Consider the following 13,761-nt stretch of genomic DNA (forward strand, 5'->3'; position numbering starts at 1 on the left):
AAATTACCGAAACCGGAAACCTTATTCCCGGAATCGGCTTGAAGCCACCTAAACCGGCCACCTGAAGTCACTGCACTTTGAACTACCGCCTATTCCCAGCCCTACGTCAGCCTCAGCCCAGAAGCAAGGAAAGGTTCGGCCCAGAAGCAAAGAAGCAATTCAGCCTAGAAGCAGAAGGAGAACAGATCGGCCCAGTAGCAAAAGGAGCAGGCTCGGCCCAGTGACGCAGCCCACTGACATCTGCCTGAGCCACGTCAGCGTCTAGTCATCATCCAGTCAGCATCGCCACGTCAGCAACAGATCTGCCACGTCAGCACCGGTCACTGTTCATGCCGCCGCAGACCACTTTCCGGCGACTTTTCCGACTACCAATTTAGAGGTATTTTTTCCTAAAAGTTCCCGCTTTTTTAGAGTTTTTAAATTTAATTTCTCTTCTTTTTATCGGGGACTTGCAACCTCCCCTCTTCTACCCCCCTTTCTTCTTTATAGGGGGAGTCCTAAAGCCGAACTGTGGGGGTTCGTGCTCATTCCAATCTTGGAGCTTGTAGAATATTCCAAACTAAGAGTTTGTTGAGAAGAAAACGATTGACCACATACATCGTTGTTTCGATCTAATCCAAAACCCCTCTTGGAATCTGATTTTCTTGGAAGCGACTACGCTAAGAAAATCTCTAATTTCTTGGAAGCGACTACGCTCAGAAATTTTATAGTTTTTCGTTGTAGCCTTTTTCGCTCCAAAACTAACCATAATCTTGTGTTGTTTTTCAGGATGAGTAACCTGAATAAGTTGAACTTTGTTCCACTGGAGACAACTGGCACAGGATACCATAGGTGGGTCCGAGATGTGCGCCAACATCTTAAGGCTGATGGACTTCTGGAAACCATCCAAGAGCCTAGTCAGAACGTGCTCTCTATTGAGCAAGCTACTGCTTTTGAAGCAAATCAAGCTAAAGCCATAATTCTCATGACAAGGCACATGAATGACATGCTCCAAAGTGAATGCCTCAATGAGGAAGACCCCAGAAAACTATGGCTGGAACTTGAGCAGCGATTTGGCAACGTTCGTGACCCCCTACTTCCTGATTTAGAAGTGAGAAGGCATAGCCTCCGCTTTTGTGATTTCAAATCTGTGCTTGATTATAACTCGGAAGCTCTTCGTATCAAGTCTTTGATGGAGTTTTGTGGCAAAACCACAACTGATACGATGTCTTCGATGTGGATCAACTAGACATTGGGCCAAAGCGTGTAAAGCATCCCAGAATGTTGCAAACGCATACAAGATGTATCGTGAAGTAAGGGAGGCAAACTACATGGAACAAGAAGATCAAAATGGCGATCTAGATCTAAGGGTGGAAGACTACAAGAATCAAGACCTAGAAACTGGCGATTTTGATTAAGTCTTTTTATTTTCCAAGAGATGTAGGCAATTGCCATATTATTTTTATAGTAGATGCCAATGGTATTAGTCTTTCTTCAAAGTAGGAATATTCAATGCAAGTGTGATGTCTAGAAAGGTTTTGAGATAAGTGGTACTTAAGCAAGCCTTGCTCCACCGATATCTCTCTACTCACCTGGTCACATTTGCATTGGAATTACCGAAAGGAGTTAGACGACTACCATTGTTTTGCATTAGCTAGTTTATTGGATTAGATTTTCTTTGGTCAAAGAAACAATGATGTAATTCCGTTTGGCTTATTAATAAAAGTTGAGTTCTTTTCTTAATGACTCCTTTTTAATTACGAGCTTTTCTTTTAGGAATGGATTCTAGCGAACTACAATGTCTTGCGGATAGTGCGACTACGCACACCATTCTACGCCATAGGAAATTATTCTTAGAGATGTTGCCTACACATTCCTTTGTTACTATGATGGCTGGGCTATCAGGTTTAGTTCAAGGACATGAAATGACCCAATTCCTGTTGCCAAATGACACCTTGATTAAAGTCGCAAAAGCTCTCTATGCTCCGAAGGCAAATCGAACCTTATTGAGCTTAAAAGATATTAGAGCCAACGGATTCCATGCGGAAACACATACTGGGAACGGAAAAGAGTTCCTTTGCATTACCTCCAATGATTGCGGATGAAAGCGCATCTTAGAGAAACTTATGTGTCAATCGAGCGGACTTTATGTCACTACAATTCGACCAATTGAATCCAATAATGTTATAAGAGAATATCTCTTGGATTCTGACACATACTGGCTTTGGCATGACCGACTAGGACACACTGGTCATGATATGATGCTCCGTATAATAAAGACTTCACATGGACATCCATTCTTCAGAGTGAGAAGAAGCAAGAATCAAAAATTGATTCCCGGACTTAGCAAGACCACAACAATTGCAGCATTTGGCGCTGCAGCCGTCTTGGGGCGCCATAGGCCCGCCCAAGTCCCATGTGACAATGCCATAAATGGCACCAATCCTGGCCATGACGCCATGGATGTTTCTCCCCATGGCCAAGACGCCATGGATGCCACTTTCCATGGTTCCAACACTATGATGGGTGATGTAATCACACATTTTGCTTCTAATAGCGCTATAGATGCTCAGGCCCAACTAAAATCCTCATTAGTTGCTACTAAGGCCCCTCGCTCATTTTGCAAAGCCTGTTCCTTCGGGAAATTAGGACTGAGACTGTCTTACGCAAAGGATCCCAAAATACTCATTTTGTTCTTACAGAGAATCCAAGGGGATATCTATAGACCAATTCAACCATCATGCGGACCTTTGAAATATTTTATGGTATTGGTTGATGCGTCAACACGCTAGACACATGTCACGCTGTTGTCCACTCGAAATGCTGCTTATACTAAACTCCTCGCCCATATTATCCGTCTACAGGCTCACTACCCTAACCATCATATTAAGTCAATTCGACTTGATAATGCTAAGGAGTTTACATCGAAAACGTTTGATGACTATTGCATGTCACTGGGGATTGATGTAGAGCATCCAGTTCCCCATGTTCATACCCAAAATGGTCTCGCAGAAGCCGCTATCAAACGACTACATATGACAGCACATACATTGGTTATGCACACCAATCTCCCTGTTTCTGCTTGGGGATATGCAATATTGCATGCAGCGACGCTCATTCGTCTACGACCCACTACAACCCAATCTTACTCTGCGTTACAGCTAGTGACTGGGTACGAGCCTGATATTTTGCACTTACGCATATTTGGGTGTGCCATTTATGTGCCTATTATGCCGCCACAGCGTACTAAGATGGGTCCACAACAACGAAGGGCATCTATGTTGGCTATGAATCTCCAACTATCGTCCGCTATCTTGAACCCTTGACAGGCGATCTCTTTACCGCTAAATTTGCGGATTGTCACTTTGATGAAATAGTCTTCCCATCGTTAGGGGGAGATAAGAACACAGATGTTCAATAGGAACGACAAGAATTGCCGTGGTCTGTCCCCACGATGTCTCATCTCGATCCCCGTATCGCACAGTCCGAACTTGAAGTGCGAAGAATAATCGAGCTCCAGAACGTAGCAGACACTCTGCCTGATGCGTTTTCTGATGTTACCAAAGTGACGAGATCACACATACCTGTTGCAAACGTGCCTGCAAGGATTGATGTCCCGAATAATGGACATAACACCACTCCTATGACACCAAGAGATGGTGCCATTGCCCATAATGACAATGATGTGGCATATATGGCCGCAGGTCCTGCAAGAAAGCACGGTAGACCGATTGGTTCGAAGGATTCTCGCCCTAGAAAGAGATTGAATGAGGCACAAACAAATCCTTTGATCATCGATACTCAAAATCCGTCCCATGAGAATGTTCTGGATTATGATTATGTCCAAGAGACATCATTGGGGGAAGCCTCAATGTCAAAACCTATCCCTGAGAACGTAAAGATCTCTGTGAATTATACTAGTGTACATGAGACGTGGGAAAAAAGCTCCATCATCATTGATGATGTATTCGCGTATTCAATGGCGCGTGAGATTATTGAGACCGATGACATCGAACCACGCTCTGTTGATGAATGCCAACGTAGAGCTGATTGGCCAAAATGGAAAGACGCGATTCAGGCAGAATTTGATTCTCTAGTGAAAAGAAAGGTATTTGGCAAAATTGTACCAATATCGCCCAACACCAAACCAGTTGGTCACAAATGGGTATTCGTTAGAAAGAGTAATGAGAGAAACGAGATTGTAAGGTATAAAGCTTGCCTTGTAGCGCAAGGTTGCTCACAACGCCCTGAAATCGACTACTAAGAGACATCATTACATTCCACTACCTTGTCAGTTTGGTAGTTTCCAAAAAACTGAACATGCAGCTCATAGATATAGAAATATACATGAAAGTTCCAGATGGACTTCAATTACCTAAATCAAGTGGCTCTAAACCACGGAGCACGTTTGCGATTAGATTGAAACGCTCACTATATGGATTGAAACAATCCGGACGGATGTGGTATAACTGTCTAAGTGACTATTTGATTGGTAAGGGATACGTCAACAATGAACTATGCCCATGTATGTTCATAAAAAGGACAAGTTCCGGATTTGCAATAGTAGTGGTTTATGTCGATGACATGAACATAATTGGCACCCTTAAAGAGTTAAGGGAAACCGCTGAACACTTGAAATCCAAGTTTGAGATTAAAGATCTTGGGAAAACACGGTTTTGCCTCAGTTTGGAACTTGTGCACCATAGAGATAGTATCTTGATTCATCAATCAACTTATACCCAAAAGATGCTTAGGCTTTTCAACACTGACAAGATTAAGCCTTCAAACACCCTAATGGTCGTCCGTAGTCTTGATCCAAAGAATGATCCATTTTGTCCAAAAGATGACCACGAAGAAGTGCTAGAGGCAGAAGTGCCCTACCTAAGTGCAATAGGTGCATTATTGTACTTAGCACAATGCACAAGACCGGACATCTCATTCGCTATGAACTTGCTAGCTAGATATAGCTCTGCACCAACACGACACCATTGGACTGGTGTTAAAGATATCTTTCGATACCTAAGTGGTACAATCGATATGGGCTTGTTCTATACCTACAGAGAGAAGATGGATTTGGACCCATCAAGTGCCAAGGACGCCATACATGGTGAACTACGTCCCCTCTCCCTATCCCAAAATGATATAAGTGTTTTTGAAGGTTTTGCTGATACTGGGTACCTCTCTGACCCACATAAAGGTCACTCCCAAACTGGTTATGTTTTCACAATCGGAAAGACTGCGATATCTTGGAGGTCTACAAAGCAGACCTTAGTCGCTACCTCTTCGAATCATGTAGAGATTATTGCTCTTCACGAAGTAGTTCGTGAATGTATATGGCTTCGGTCCATAGTTATGCATGTTCGAATCAATTGTGGTCTGAAGTCTACCACAGATGAGCCAACAAGCATATATGAGGATAATGCTGCTTGCATTGAACAAATAAAGCAAGGCTACATCAAAGGCGACAACACCAAGCATATATAGCCCAAATTCTTTTACAATCAACAATAATAGAATCTCCTCAAGATCAAAGTAAACCATGTTTGATCTGAGGACAATGTGGCAGACTTGTTTACTAAGTAATTGCCCAAATCCACGTTTGAGAAACATGTGGCAAGAATTGGCTTGCGGAAAGTATCTGAACGCCCATGATAGTAGTCATCAGGGGGAGATGTCTACATGTTCGTCTCGAAGTGTGAAGGGTGTGTTGTGCTTTTTTTCCCCTTCAACCGAGGTTATTTTTGTCCCACTAGGTATTTGTGTTAGGTCCATAATTACCTAATAATTATTCCCCTCATCTTGCACTTTTGCTTAACATTTGTGTTCATTTATTATGTTTTTTCTTATCATGCTAGGAAATAATGGAAAAGCTTGGAAATGCACTAAAAAGTCAATCTTAGGACATTTTCCTGCTCCGGCTAGGAGAAACCGAGCTAGACAAGGAAGGACGAGCGGTAGACTGACCAAATGAACTCCAAATGAGTTGAAAATTTTCAGACATATTTTAGACATCCTAAGGATGATTTCTTATGAAGAGTGAAAGAGCTAGTTCTGAGTGGAAGGTTGTCAAAAGATCGATCCAACTTTTTGACTAAAAGACGAAAACTGTAAAACCGGACAGAATTTTCGGCCACACCAAGGTGAAATAAGCTCTGAAATTTTACCAAGATGATCTACACTCATGGAGGAACATTTGGTATGAAGAAACAAAAGGCCAATTCCGAAGACTCGGTGGAGATTCAATTGAAGGAAGAAAGGAGAAGAAAGTGCGCAAACGGACAAAAAAATGGGTCAATGGAGGTCAATGCCGAATTTCCAACCATTTCCAGCCAAAGACATGTGTGGAGGGCATGGAACAGCTGTTGACTAGGGTTAGAGAGTTTAGATGGAAAGACTTTAGGTGTAGGTTATTTTGAAATTCAAAATTTGAAGGATGACAAATGGTCCTCCTCTTACATCTTACACCTTTGTCTCCCAATGACCCTTCTACCCTTACTTCATCTCCTCCACCAAAATATCTATGAGTTTCCTAAGTCATTTTCATGTGGAGTTAAAGATTATATCCACATTTTGTGCTTACACATTTGTTCTTTACATCTAGCCCTTCATTTCTTTTGATCTCCACCCTCCATTCATCACTCTTGGCCTATAAAAACACCCTCCCCTCATGGTGGATGTTTTTCATTCTCACTTTCTCACACATATGTCTTAATTTCATAGCTTTAGTTCATAGTTTCTTAGTTTTGTGTAGAGATAGGTGTATAGCTTCTTGGGTTCTTGGTTTTTCCTTACCAAAACCGAAGTATCTATACACTTTTGATCAATCACAACTCTAGTTTCATATATTCGAGTCTTGCTTATCATACTTCTAAGGGACTTTGTGGAGTTGCATGGTGTTTTTGGTTCATTTCTCTTATTAGAAACCAAAAATACCATGCTAGGAAACATTTCTCACCTTATTTTGTATCTTGGAGGGTAGAAAGTGTTCTTAGAGGTACGGTTTGGTTCTTTTTGGAACCAAACCCGTGGGTATTCATTCCTTTATCTACTATTTTCTCTCTTGACTTGATGCTTTACAAGTTTATGGCTTTAATTTATGGAACTATGAGTTGTGAGTAGAATAAATTTGGGGCTAGGGTTTAGCCCTAGCTGAATTTGTGTACAAACTATGTAGTTAAATTTAATATGGATCATGCCATGAACTTTTACTTTGCTAGTTTAATTGTTCATCATTTATGCTTCTTAGATTTGTCACCTAAGGTTGGTAAATGTTGATAATTTCATGGAAGTATGCTAGGCTTGACAAACTTATTAAACTAAAACATGTTGCAAATGTAGAAATGGTAATCTTGTGATAATCAAATAAGGTTGCTTGGGTCCTTACAATTGAGCTTATCATGTGGATGTGGCTTAGGTGTCCGATAATCAAGGGATCTTAGCTTGCATCTACATAGGTCTACTTGTGTCCGATAATCAAGGAATGGGTAGAAACTAAAAGAATTATAGGAGAGTTATGTCCGATAATCAAGGGGTAGTTTCAATACATTCTCTAGTATAATTGTTTCTTGGTTACTCGATAATCAAGAGAACCGAGGGGGATTCCATCTTGGCATGAACATGTTAGGTTTGGTTACTTAGAATTTGCACAAAGGAGGTTAGGTATGATGCCTTACAACCCCTTTTATCTCATTTGATCAAACCTCTTACACGTTGTTAGTTTATTTTGCTTTATTTGCACTTTAATTTTAATATAGTTAAAATTAATTCAAAATCCGATTCACTACTATCCATTGTTAATATCACTTTTGGTAGTTAGGCTTCCAAAGGGCCAAAACTATTGAACTTCTAAAAAGGTAGACTTTGCATGTTCTTTCTAGGTTTCTTTTCACGGTGATCTAGTTAGGGTAGAGTTACTCAATCCCTTGGATACGATACTCTCACTTTCCCTTTACTAAAACTTGACCTCCTATACTTGGGAGTAGGGCACATCATATACAAATTTGCACATATTTTCACACTCAATGATGTCTCCAACAATTTGTTGCTCGGCAAGGTTTTTAGCGAGGCAACAGAGAAACACCGCGTTTGGGCAACACAAGAGGGAGTGTTTAAGTAAATCTCTACATTGTGTTTGGCCCAAACTCTAGGTTACTTGACCTAGTGGTAATAGAGTTTAATTAGAAGAATCTAGAGATATTCATTGATTGTATGATTACCTTTCCTTGTACAATTCAAATTCTATGTCTTGTAATTCTCTATATAAAGAGGTCCCTATTATCAATGAGAATACACAACAATTCTCTCTCAAATATCGATTCCCTACAACAGCTCTTTAAAATTGTCTTAGGGATACAAAATTTGTACACGATATATTGAGAATGATAAAGAATGAATTGTGTTGGACAATAGTCAATAAGTAAAAACACAAAAACAAAAAAACTAGTTTTATGAGGTTAAGAGACTCAAGTTTCTGAACCATCAGTGGTGATCCTTCATCGAATCTATCGGTGTGGCCTTATGTCGTCAAGCTCGTCAAATGGTTATTCTCTCATCGAATAAGTATAGGTGATATTGCATGCGTTACTGACTTGTCCAACCATTAGAGGTGACACAACTAGCTTTTGAGCAAGTTTAGGTATTGGACATTTGGTATGAGTCGAAGGATTGTAGTTTCATCTCTCCCTTTGAGATTTGGGATTTCAAGTCTAAATATCAGATGAGTCTGATTAGGTCTTCATATGATGTTTAAAATTAGACATTTCAGGAGGGTGTCTTACTACCACACTTGACTAGGTAATTACTATACCATACTCGACTTATAAGGATAGTAAAAGGGGAAACCCAATTCCCTTCCAACCACTGGAGTTGAAGGTTGGATTGCGAAATGTAATAGCAAACAGTGGCGGAGGCAGGAATATATGTAAATGGGGGCAAAAAAAATTTCTTTTCTTTTCTGCCTCTCCTCTACCTGTGAATTCAGAGAGATCTCTCTCTCATTGTCTTTATTCCATTCTATCCATTCTTCCTCAATTTAGAATCCACATAATCTTTCTTTCCCAAACATCTAATTTCTAGTCTCTTCCAGCTCTGATTTGGATAAAGTTCATCTATATCTTTAATTTGTAAACTCAATCTTAATTAAAGAATAAAATCTCAAAAAAAAAAAAAAAATGTGGGTTATCATCAAAATCTCCATTACACCACTCCAAAATCAATTTTATTAATTAAATCTCAAAATTTTTTGGTCCTTATTCGCATCCAGCCGACAATGTCTTGATCTCATGAAGATGAGCAGATCGGACAACATCACCTCTCACAGCTAATATCAACAACGGAGTCTCCGTCCATCCTCTGCACTTTGTTTCTCTTCCTATAAATTTTCTTTAGAAAAGAATGCAAAATTATGGGTATACTCTATATGAGACGAGCGAAAGATTATGAGAAAACAACCTCTAAGGAAGTATGGAAAAGTAATGGAACTAAAATGATCATATGAGGCAAAAATAAAAGAAAATCTATTGAAAGCAAAGAAGTACATTTATAGAGTAAATGTAATGGAACTAAAATGATCATATGAGGCAAAAATAAAAGAAAATGTATTGAAAGCAAAGAAGTACATTTATAGAGTAAATGTAATGAAACTAAACTGAAATGATATTATTTAATTTAATGTCAGGAAAAGAGGCCCATTTGGAGGAGTACTATTAATATATGCCTAATCTAAAGCTATAGGACCAAAGGAAGCTCAATTAATCTACAGCTATGGGGGCAAAAAGAAGCTCAGTTAACAAAATTCATGATTTTAGTGAGAGGCAGTGGGCCCAGTCGTCCTTCATTGGCTCCTCCACTGAATTAGCAAAAGTGGTTCAGAGAAAGAAAAATGTTTGAGTAATAAAATGGTGGAAGAACATAACCGCAATGGACCAAGTGAGAAAAAAAAAGTACTACAGTTTTTGGATTGGATTGGATATTTGGTACGTATAAAATCAATCCTGATAAACAACTCCACCCAATATCTAACTACTCTTTTTGGATTGGCACTTATGTCTTATGATATATGACTTCAAGTCAAAACTGGATGAAGACGACTCCAAGTTTTCAACAACTTCCTCATGGCCGCCTCTAATGTATCTACGTGTGTGACGAACCACTTAATTGAAGAATTTGGAGGTATTCCGGTTTATAATGTTGAGACTTGAGACTTGAGCCTACTCTCCGATTAGTTAATATTGACATACTATAATGACAAGATTACAACACCATTTATGAATTTACGTATCAATATTTTACTGTTGGCGACTTGGCGTTAAATTATTTCTTTTGATATGCACTTTTTCTATTAGTTGAGTTTTAAATTTCAATAGTGGAGCTATTTTGTGACTTAAAGTACTAGAAAAATTATTATCCGTAACGTCACAGTTTTTCCATTTATGATTTAACGTGATCATCAAGGTTCATATATAATCCAAGCAAAACAAAAACTCATAGTTTTGTTTTTTAGAGTAGCACCCTTTACACACTGTGGCTGGGTTCGAATCTCATAAATAGCAGATTTGTGGTTAGAGCACCCACTACCTAATGACGAAATCATAGGTTCGAGTCACCATGGGGGTAGGAGTGAAATCCTTTTATCTTTTTTTTTTTTTAAAAAGAAAAAAAAAGAAAAAAAAGAGTAGAACCCTTTACATGTACTCTTACACTAATCTAATGACTCGACAACTATTCATGATTTCAGTAAACAAAAAATGAGACTTCAATTTTTCTTTAATATTATTACTGCTACTAATAAGAATAAGAATTGAATCCATGATCTTCAAAATTCCAAAATCATCAGATTTCTACTCACTGATATATTCAGTTGATTGTATCTATCGACTCTTGAAGTCTTCACTTATTTTATCAGTCATTTCTTTTGCTTTTTTAATTTTTTTTTTTCCGAAAAGTTTCTTTTGCTTTTTTAGGGCGTGGTTTCTAACCACGGGCTGGTTGGACCCGAGCCCAGACCAGCAAAAAAGAATTTGAAAAAAAAAAGAAAAGAAAGAAAATATATAAATAGGAAGACGTCTGGTAGTGTGAGCATATATCCAGAGCTAGAGTCGGCGTCTTCAGTCCTCCTTCCTCCTTGAATCGATCTTCGTCTTCTCTTCTAATCTCCCCCCAAAGTGTAAGTGTCTCTATTTTGGATTCAAATTTTAGGGTTAAAACACTTTAGATGAGTTTAATTCCTAGTTAGTTAATATTATCTCTGCGATTCTTATCTCTTGTATTGATCTTATCTGCTCTAGTTTCTAAAATCTTCTTTTCTTCTAATCATGATCATTGAGTTTGAAGCTTGAGGGACTTGTAGGGTTGGATTTTATTTATTTATTTTATTTTTATTTTTTGTATATATATTTTTTTTCCTAAATGTTGTATTGCATTGCATCTCTATTTGTTGTTTGATGGGTTAATGTATATACAGATTTACAGTTCAGGGGTAAGGCTCACTAAAATTCTCTCATTGTCGGTTATATTTATTTTATATTATTTTACCAAGAACTTTTTAGCCCACCCTGGTTTTGATTCCTGGATCCGCCACCGGTAGGACTAGTGTAGATTGTTTGTTTCCTTCAGACCAATTGGTTTAGACTTGAGCACAACTGTAATTGTGCTTTGTTTTGGTATAGAACTTCACCAGTTTAATCGTGGTCGGTGTTGGGATAATGATTCTATCTTATATGAGTGCCATCTTCGTAACGTAAGATTAAAGGGAGCAGAAAATACCAAGTTTGGTTTTCTTGGGGAAGGGCAAGGATGGATTTTGCAGCATTGATTTCTGTTTGTTGGTGGCTATCGATTTAAATATTAGTGTGGGAAATATGAATGTTGCTGAACTTAGTCACAGATATCAGAAATTCCCCGTTCTAGGGAAAATGGCTTTCTACATACTACAAAGAAGCACAAAATTGTTTTTTTTTTTTTTCTTCTTTGTTTTCTTTATAAGGAATGTTATAGAATTCTTCAGTCTTCATATATGGTAAGTGCTAACGTTTTGGATTCGTATTCCATGAGAGAGTAGGTAACTTTCCATATGAAATACTTGACAAATTAACAAGTCCTAAATTGTCCTTTACACATGCAGAAGATTAGAAGCCGCAAAGATAGAGCCATCCGACCGTAAAAGGAAGAAAGCAGCTTCTTCCCTCTCAGCAGATCATTCGGACAATAACAAAGACAAAAGGCAGAGAAGCACCAAGAGCAAAAAGACGAAAATGTCCTCATCGAATCAGGTACGGGCATCCCACATACTGATCAAGCACCAAGGTTCCAGAAGAAAGGCCTCATGGAAGGATCCAGATGGTGTTGTTATCAGTAACACCACCCGAGATGCGGCTGTCACTCAACTTAAGTCACTTCGTGAGGACATTGTTTCTGGCAAGTTCACGTTTGACAATGTTGCTACTCGCTTCTCTGATTGCAGCTCTGCCAAGCGCGGTGGTGATCTCGGTCAGCTCCTTACTTAACTTTCAAAGTCCAAAAAATCAGGGTTTAGTTTTACATTTTTTACATAAGGGATTTAAATGTGAAAAAGCCATAGAGAAACCTTTACTTCTTAACTATGGAGACTATAGTAAATTGATGCTTATTTTTATTATATGTCGATAGATTCAAACAAGCAGCTAATACAATGAAGCTTTAGCCATCAAACAACAACCATAAAATATGGTTAAGAAGAAACAAAAAGCCCAATTGATATCTATAAATTTTATCTCATATAACTCCTCCCCTTTAAAGTCCTTCAAAACCCTGTTATTCTTACCACAACACTAAACATCCCTTACATCTCTGCCTTCTTTTCATCCCCAAAGCCTTGTGCCTAACATTAAAACGAGGCACAAAATGTTGAGAAATTACTGAAAACAGTCCACTGTGGCTTTTATTTAGGACTTAAACTTTTACTTGATGAGATATATTAAAGTTTTGAATTTCTTTATATACAAATAATACAATACATTTCTGAATTCTGTAATATCTGGACGACATAATGGTCTTCTCTATTGATCAATTGTTGTGAGTCTCATAAGTTATCAGTTGTCTTAATTGTTTTAACAAGCCAGAAGGATTATTTCCCAGAACAAGCATATATTTCCATGATTTTTATTTCTTGGCAACAGTTCCTCATCCCATATAAATGGATAGCGCTGATAAATGTATGGTAAATTTTTGTTGCAGGCCCTTTTGGCCGTGGCCAGATGCAGAAGCCTTTCGAAGAGGCAACATTCTCTCTCAAGGTTGGGGAGATAAGTGAAATTGTGGATACAGACAGTGGAGTTCATATCATCCTGAGGACCGGTTGATCAGTTGGAAGTGAAACTTGTTGATTTTTGAGCATCCAAGACTCCAAGTTATCAGTAATATATGGATTGTTGTTTTCTTTTGTTATTGCCAATGACTAGCCATTCATAGTGTATGGAGCAAAATTGGCTAACTAGATGGATTTGAACACTTCTTTTGATAACATTTATTATGGGAATTTTATGGTTGTGATTTGGAACTTTGGATTTCCTATGAAGTTTTATTCTGTGTATTTCAAAATTCTGATGTTATGGCTAATAATAACTTTGATGTGAAGTATCATAGTGGACTGCTTCTGATGTCTTATATCAGTAATCATCTTTACTGGTGATTTTGAAGTATTAATTGCAATTATACTATTTAAATACTTTGGACAATCCCTATTTTGGTGAAGCCTAAATAGTACTTTTGGTAAAGCAAATAAAAAGCAGAAAAACATAAATGCAA

The 13,761-nt window shown here is 38.4% G+C and overlaps 1 protein-coding gene across 1 annotated transcript; it reads left to right on the plus strand.

Annotated features, from left to right (window-relative positions):
* The first annotated feature begins 10,985 nt into the window (after nt 1-10,985).
* On the plus strand, nt 10,986-13,598 carry LOC112194904 (peptidyl-prolyl cis-trans isomerase Pin1). The gene is made up of 3 exons (XM_024335155.2): nt 10,986-11,143; nt 12,101-12,465; nt 13,192-13,598. The coding sequence occupies exons 2-3, from the start codon at nt 12,231-12,233 to the stop codon at nt 13,314-13,316; spliced, it is 360 nt and encodes a 119-aa protein (XP_024190923.1). The 5' UTR covers nt 10,986-11,143; nt 12,101-12,230; the 3' UTR covers nt 13,317-13,598.
* Nucleotides 13,599-13,761: the final 163 nt, after the last annotated feature.

This window comes from Rosa chinensis, chromosome 3, assembly GCF_002994745.2.
Source record: "Rosa chinensis cultivar Old Blush chromosome 3, RchiOBHm-V2, whole genome shotgun sequence".
In the NCBI taxonomy this organism is placed as follows: Eukaryota; Viridiplantae; Streptophyta; class Magnoliopsida; order Rosales; family Rosaceae; genus Rosa; species Rosa chinensis.

What these genes read in the sequence shown, in the direction of transcription:
- LOC112194904 (XM_024335155.2), top strand. Translation starts at nt 12,231, where the DNA reads ATGTCCTCATCGAATCAGGTACGGGCATCCCACATACTGATCAAGCAC. An exon ending in CAAGCGCGGTGGTGATCTCG is followed by an intron (nt 12,466 to 13,191) that starts GTCAGCTCCTTA and finishes TTTTTGTTGCAG; the next exon opens with GCCCTTTTGGCCGTGGCCAG.